Source organism: Tauraco erythrolophus, chromosome 18 (genome assembly GCF_009769465.1).
Source record: "Tauraco erythrolophus isolate bTauEry1 chromosome 18, bTauEry1.pri, whole genome shotgun sequence".
In the NCBI taxonomy this organism is placed as follows: Eukaryota; Metazoa; Chordata; class Aves; order Musophagiformes; family Musophagidae; genus Tauraco; species Tauraco erythrolophus.
The window spans coordinates 15,806,708-15,813,345 of NC_141482.1; the positions used below are offsets into that span (position 1 = coordinate 15,806,708).

Genomic DNA, 6,638 nt, shown 5'->3' on the forward strand with positions numbered 1-6,638 from the left:
TGATAAATAACACTTACGAGCTGGTTTTCAAGGCTAGGGATCTGATGGAGCACTGGGAGAGAAGATTAAGGTGAAAATGAGCACCCAGGGAAAGCGCTTGGATGCAACCCCGGCCACGCAGGAGATGATGGTGGACCCTCGCTGGGGTGGGTCCAAGGCACCCGTCCTCTCTGTCCCTCCTGGTTGACATGCTGCTGGGTATTACTGGGGAAACGAGAAGTGGAATCTGCAGAGAAGTTGTACAAAAGTCCCAAGGGCTGATGCCACAAGTGGCCCCAGATAAAAGGCTATTTGTGGCTCATCAATCTTCTCTTTGATAAGTCAATATTCAAAACATCTCCTGGGATGTTTCCTTGAGCAGTGATGCCAACCTAAGATCTTGGCTGCAGTGGGAGGGTAACACGTTTCTGGCAAGGCAGCTGTATTTTAAGGGATATTTCTGTGTTGAGGAGGTTTTGGGGCCGTTCTGCTCAGTTTGAGCGTGTTTTCAAGGACTGGCTGCACTCTCGGCTCTAAGTGATTCCAGTAGACCAGCTCCAGCTGCTGCTCAAGTCAAAGTCCATACATATGGGAAACCATCACTGGTGTGTTTGCATAACAGAGTTAGGAAACGCGTTTGGACAGGGAAAACAGAAGGAATATCTATAGTTATTGGCTACAGCAATTTAGCATGATTGTTGAACACATCTGATGAAAGTAGTGCCAAAAATGTTGGCAAGCGTTCTCCCACCAGAATCAAAACGCTTCCCAGCATTAACCCTACTTTAATGACTTTGTTTTTCAACTAGAAAAAAGGCAGAGGGGGGAGGAAAATTCTGAAAATAAAACATTTCCTTTTTTCTTTTTTCTTTCAAAGGAGCTCCTTGTTTTCCAGTACGTTTATTTTGCGTTATTATTTCTCACGTGGCTGTGAAGAAATGAAATACTTGACAACAGAACAAAACATATAAATTAAACCAAATGTTTTGACTAACACAAAACAACTGACATCTCCATTCCTGAATAATTCAAAACTTAAACTTGGAAAACCAATTTCTTGTCTGAGAAGCCTCTTTAAAGGGATGTTTGGTATTTTTCAGCACTTCTGTTAGGTGGACTGGTGTCAGCATCTTATTTTTTTAATGTTAAAAATACTTTTAACTCACCTGGACTCCAGCTCTGAAGTATTTAGGAAAAGACATGTCTTTCTAGCCCTTCTCTATAGCCTCTTACAGAGCAAAATCCCTGATGGTACCTGGAATTCCTTAACTAGAATATAAATACTGTATTCAAATTATAGTGACTGTGTTCATAATATGTCTGATCTTCGAAGGAGAGGTGTAGCTACAGTGAGCCATATTTTACCCTCCATCCCCCACTCTTACATCATAAAAATGTACAGGACTTCTCCATGGAAATAATCTGGTTTTGAAAGGAAAATTAATGTAATTTCCATGGGTGACCACTTTTTCTCTTGTTCAGGAGATTTTTGTTAGTGAAAACATTCCTTCCACAGAGCTACGTTAAAACAGAGGGAAAAAAAAAAAAAAAGAAATTATCTTTCTCTGAATGTTTTATGGTGGTGTTTTAATGAGTCTGCCTCTCTGTTACTGCAGGAAATTGTAAAACACATTCATGGGGAGCAAAGTGAGCAAATATCCCATGGGCAGAACAAGGCAACCACAGGCATGCAGAGAGAAGATGTGTTGGGTGCCACAAAGTCCATCAGCAGCTGGAATCCCTACCCCAGAGCCCATCTTTCTCCCTAACCCACTGCCAGGTGGAACACTGCTGACTTACTGACCCATGCGTGGACCCAACGGGGACCCTCAAGCTTTTGAGTACGACCATCAAAAAGCCCCAGAGCTCATTACATGCACCCCACAGCAAGGTTCACACCCAGACTGGGTGGAAAGGAACTTGTAAAGTGCTAGCAGATGTGCAAAAACCTAGCCAAGCTGGGCAAACTTCCCGCTCGATGAATGTGGGCAGAGGTTTGGCAGGGAGAGGTCCGTATTGTGTTCAGCGTGTCGTTCACTTGGGTTGGCTCCTTGGGGGGAATCAGCTGAGTGGCAGCAGATGAGACTCTTCTTTTCTGGGAGGGTTGCTCAGAGACTCGGATGAGTATGGTAGGAAGAGACACCAAGTCCCCCATACATCAGAGACATTCTGTCTTAAACTTTTGCCTGAGGGCTTTCTGCACGTTTTGTATCTTCTCCGTGATCACTGTGTCACTGAGGTGATCTCCAAACTTCTGTTTCAGCAGCACCCTAATGATTTTGATGCAGCGTTCATCCATCATGGGCTTCGCCTCTCGGAAGGTATTGCCCCTCCGCCCCGTGATGGAGTGGCTCTGGATGTAGTCAGACGTGAAGAGCTTGTAGAGCAGGGTCTTGCAGGCAGTGCTGATCTTCTGGTCAAACCGAATGGTCTCTCTGAGCTGTTCCTTGGTGTAGCCATTGAAGAGCTCCACCACCTCGCACGGCTGCCGGTGAGGCTCCTCCTGGAAGGACAGGGATTCCAGCCTCTGCACCTTCTTCTTCAGAGAGAGGACATCCTGTTGGAGGTCCAACACCATCCTCTCCAGCTGCTCTACCTTCTCTGCTCTGAAAAATTAAAAATTACGCTTGTAAAGGCAAGGAAGCACCATGGCCTCACCACAGATATTGCTGAATGATATAGCACCTCCACCCAAGCGGTGATTACATGCCTCCTGCAAGCAGGGACAGGACAACTTCTTTGCCAGATTGCCAGCCCGTCCAGCTACACCTGGGTGAGAAGCAAAGCAGGAGAGAAGAATGACATGGTCTGGACTTTTCAGTAGCTCAGAAACGTTCAGATTTTACCCCTCAACCCCGCCTTGCCATGCATGCATGGACACTTTGATGCTCGATTTTCTTTTCAGTTTTAAGGAACGATATAAGCCCTGTCCTGCGTGTCCCAGGAGGCACATATTTGTGGTATGAGACAACAGACAAGTGAGAAATGACCATGCAAGTACTGTAATATGATTTTTTTTTGGCACCCATTCTTTGCAGGAAAACTGTCCCCAGCAGCTACTTCATCACTGGATACTTGTCAGCAAAGTAATGGACAATAAAGCAACACTCAACCATGTTCAAACACAATAGGTGTCATTTTGATTGTTATAGGCAAGAGCTTTTTGTCTTCTGCACTGGTTTAGAGCCTTCTTGCATCTCTAACTCCAAGCCCTACAATCAGAAACACCTGGCTCTGATTACACAGAGCTTCAGCAGCTCTTGGTTCTAAAATTGCCCCATTTTGTCACCCAGCTGGGGTCTCACCGCTCTTTCTTGTAGTGAGGAGGAAGATACAGTTAGGAACGAGTGCCTTCTTTTGCTAATTACCTTTCCATTTCAGCAGGACTAAAATTTTTCTGAACTCTCTCGAAGTCCTCCATCTCTTGCAAAGCGTCAAGCTTTTGCTCTTCACAGCTGGAAGAAACAAGGAAGCTAAAAAAGCACTGCCACAGGAAGCTTCACGTTCGTATTCATCTTCCTTCCTGATGAGAATTATCCGTAATTCAAAGGTTGGGATTCAAAGCGAAGTCAATTCTGTTGTCATTTACAGCAAGAATAAAATTGTTTGAGAGGGAATATCGATGATTATTCATATGGACAACCTCCTGCGCTCTCCCCTTTCCACGGAGAGCAAGCCCTGGCACACAGATATGGGGACCTCCCATTCGACCCACCACGGGATCAGAGCTGCAGAGCATGAGGGACTCAGTTTCTCTGCAGTATGTACCCATATAAACTCCCATTATCTTTCACACTTTGGGTTAAGTCTACATTAACACCTATTTGAAGTGAGGACCACCAGGACATGGAAACAGAGTGGACAGACCCCACGCTACGGTATAAACCCATATGGTGTGAAACACCCGGGGTCCAAAACGTGCTTTCAGGTGTTACCTGTTCAGACAGATGTGTTGCTGGCATTGGGACAAGATGCCATCTGACTTCCTCTTCATTGGCAGGGCAACGTAATCTATAGGCAGGGATGGGAGAGAAGCTGAACAAGCCAGGTGTTGGAAAGGTCCTGAATCCCTCTGTCTCCAGAACAGGTTATCTAAGCGCTCCTGCTAGATCGCGTGGCAACGCGTTACTCGCTTTGCATAAACAGAGCGATCCAGACATGCTTTCCAGGATTGAACCACAGGGATTGTGTTCTTAGAAAAAGGTGGTATCTCAAGGGCTTCTTCTGTTCCCATCAGGAAATACACAGACGGCAAGGCGAGCAGAGCCAATGTGTCTCTGGACACTGCTGTTAGCAGGTAGATAATGCACTAGTGTATTTTTTGTAAGCGTGTTTAATGTGTGTAGTATTGGATGGAAAAGTAGGGAAATAGGCAAATCTGAGAAGGTTTGGCTAATTCAGACATAAGGATCTGGGTACTTCACAGTTACTCAGGCAGGCTGAATTGTTTTTTGGCTTGTGAGGAAAGATCTGCTAGCCCAGGAGAAAGAGTTGGTGGCTGGTAGAGTGGACACCTTATGCTATCACACAGGCATCTCCCTTTAGACAGCCCTCCTGGAGGAGATCTCCCAGGTGGGAAGGACCAGAAAATCTCATCTCTAACCTGTCTAGCCCTGGGAGAAAGCACACAGAGCCCTGGAGCAAAGCAGAGGTCTCCTGGCAGCTCTGAAGGTGCCCATCCCAACCTGCTGTTCAGGATGAGGCAGGAGAATGCCAAAAACCAACGTCCTCATGTACAGCCACAATTACCTCTGGAAGCTGGACCAGCCCTGTCCTCGTCACCCTGGGAAGTCCCTGGCATGGTCATGGTGGCAAACGTGGACGGAGGTGTGAAGGCACTGGCTGGGGGGGGGTGCCCCACCAGCGAGCAGGGGCTTCCTGCCACATTGCCCGGGGCACGTCTGTCCTTGATGGAGGAGCTGCCAGCATCACGGGGCAGGCTGGCCTCGGCTGCCCGCAGCAGCGGCTTGGCAGGGTAAGTCCTGTCGCCCTGGTATTTCCTGGATGCGTTCCCTGAAGCCCACTTTGGGAAGGTTTTCCTGGATTTTTTTGGCTGGGGTGGCATCATGCTGTGGACAGCCGGTTCTTCTTCTGAAAGCAAGGCCAATACTCAAGATGTACAATGGGATATCAGTGTTGTCCGTCTCCCACCTCCCACCCAGCACTTTTTACCCTGACTGTGAAATTTATGCCAGGACTGCAACGGTCTCAGCATCCTCCCACCCCAAAAGCCCAATGGAGGTAGAAAGGTACAATCTTCAAAAGACTCTACTCACTCAGCTTCTCCAGGAGCTGTCTATCTTCTAGGAGTCTCTTTTCTAAAATATCTTTATGCTCTGCAGGAAGAAAAGACTTTTCAGCACCAAACTCGTTCTCTAAAGGTCACTCCAGGACAGAGGGGTGTCACTCACCGCTTATGCCCTCCACCATGCCCCAGTAGAGCCCACTGAAGCCAGGGCAGCGGGCCAGCACCTGCTCACCCACCGCATAGAGGTGGAAGGGCTTGCGGGGCTCCTTGATGTTCTCGATGTTGATCACCCGGCTGCCATCGGGCCAGCTGATGAGGACGTAGAGCTTGGCCGACATCGGGGATGCCCACCTGGTGCGGGGGGAGCGGCACGGCACGGCTTTGTGCTCTCCTGTGGTTGGGAGGGTGAGTAAATAACGCTCTACCTGAGGCAGCGCAGCCTGCAAATATAAAACACTTGTCCCTGCATCTATTCTACCAGTTATTTCTCCTTTCCCATTCCCACCCTTCTGCGCTTGCTTCGTCCTAAAGCCCTTCCCTGGGAGGGTGTCCTGGGACTGACCTGGGCACAGCTCCGTGTGCCTTTGGCGTGCCCCGGGTTCATTTGAAGAGGAACTGCAGCTCCAGCCGTGACACATGTCCCCTGGGGTCGGGAAGGACCAGCTCTCATGGAGGACACCTTGAGCAGACGCTGGATAAGCCATCGAGCAGAGACAGGCTGGTTCCTCTGCCCAGGTGAACCAGCACAGCTCGAGTGACCTCAATGGGTCTACAGCCATTTGCTACAGCGGAGGATCGTATCCGTCCGATATCAGGGCAGTACAGGAAACGGACTCAAAAAGACCCAGGTGTGTTCCAAGAAATGATCATTCCTTGGCCTATACAGTTATTTTCTCCAGTAGAGGTCCAAGCGCTTTGGTAAGGAAGGTAGCAAATTACCATTTCACACGTGGGGAAACTGAGGCACGGAGCACATCATGGATGGGGACACATCCAGGCGGGGGCCACCTGGCATCGCTCCTGAGGGCCCTGGCAGAGCATCGCCCTGACCACCCTGCTCTGCTTCGCAGCAGGATTTGGCAGAGTGGGGTTGGGAACTTGTGCTGGGCACCACGTGGAGAACGGCCACGGTGTCCTAAGGCAATGGGAGGGAGCTGGAGCAGGGAGAGGAGAGGTGGAGCAAGTACAGGCTGGCAGGAAAGGCAGCTACGACCCAGTTTATCACAGTCTCTTGTTTTGTTTTTGTGTTTTGCCTCCACACTCCCATTAAAGTCAAGCCTGGGTTTGCATCCTCTCACTTGGGAGCTTCGATCCACCCTGGAGAACTTTCTCCTTCCTCCACCACCATTACCTACAGCAAAGCTCCTTGCAGGAACTGTGGCTTTCCCCGGCCCTGCCAGCCTGCCCTGCT

At 48.9% G+C, this 6,638-nt stretch overlaps 1 protein-coding gene across 2 annotated transcripts; it reads right to left on the bottom strand.

Moving 5' to 3' along the window:
- Window positions 1-2,137: 2,137 nt before the first annotated feature.
- Window positions 2,138-5,565, bottom strand: LOC147527498 (uncharacterized). Of its 2 annotated transcripts, XM_086623046.1 has the most exons (6): window positions 5,391-5,565; window positions 5,256-5,315; window positions 4,729-5,070; window positions 3,915-3,990; window positions 3,348-3,434; window positions 2,138-2,585 (listed from the first exon to the last, which is right to left on the bottom strand). In XM_086623046.1, the coding sequence occupies exons 1-6, from the start codon at window positions 5,563-5,565 to the stop codon at window positions 2,138-2,140; spliced, it is 1,188 nt and encodes a 395-aa protein (XP_086479172.1). The 2 variants fall into 2 exon arrangements, with proteins under 2 accessions (XP_086479172.1, XP_086479173.1); XM_086623047.1 differs by lacking the exon at window positions 3,348-3,434.
- Between the last annotated feature and the right edge of the window lie 1,073 nt (window positions 5,566-6,638).

Coding starts and splice junctions, on each gene's coding strand:
- LOC147527498 (XM_086623046.1), bottom strand. CDS start 5,565: ATGTCGGCCAAGCTCTACGTCCTCATCAGCTGGCCCGATGGCAGCCGG. Junction 3,991..4,728: donor GGCTGGTCCAGCTTCCAGAG/GTAATTGTGGCT, acceptor CCCTGCCTATAG/ATTACGTTGCCCTGCCAATG. Junction 2,586..3,347: donor AGTCCTGCTGAAATGGAAAG/GTAATTAGCAAA, acceptor TTAATTTTTCAG/AGCAGAGAAGGTAGAGCAGC.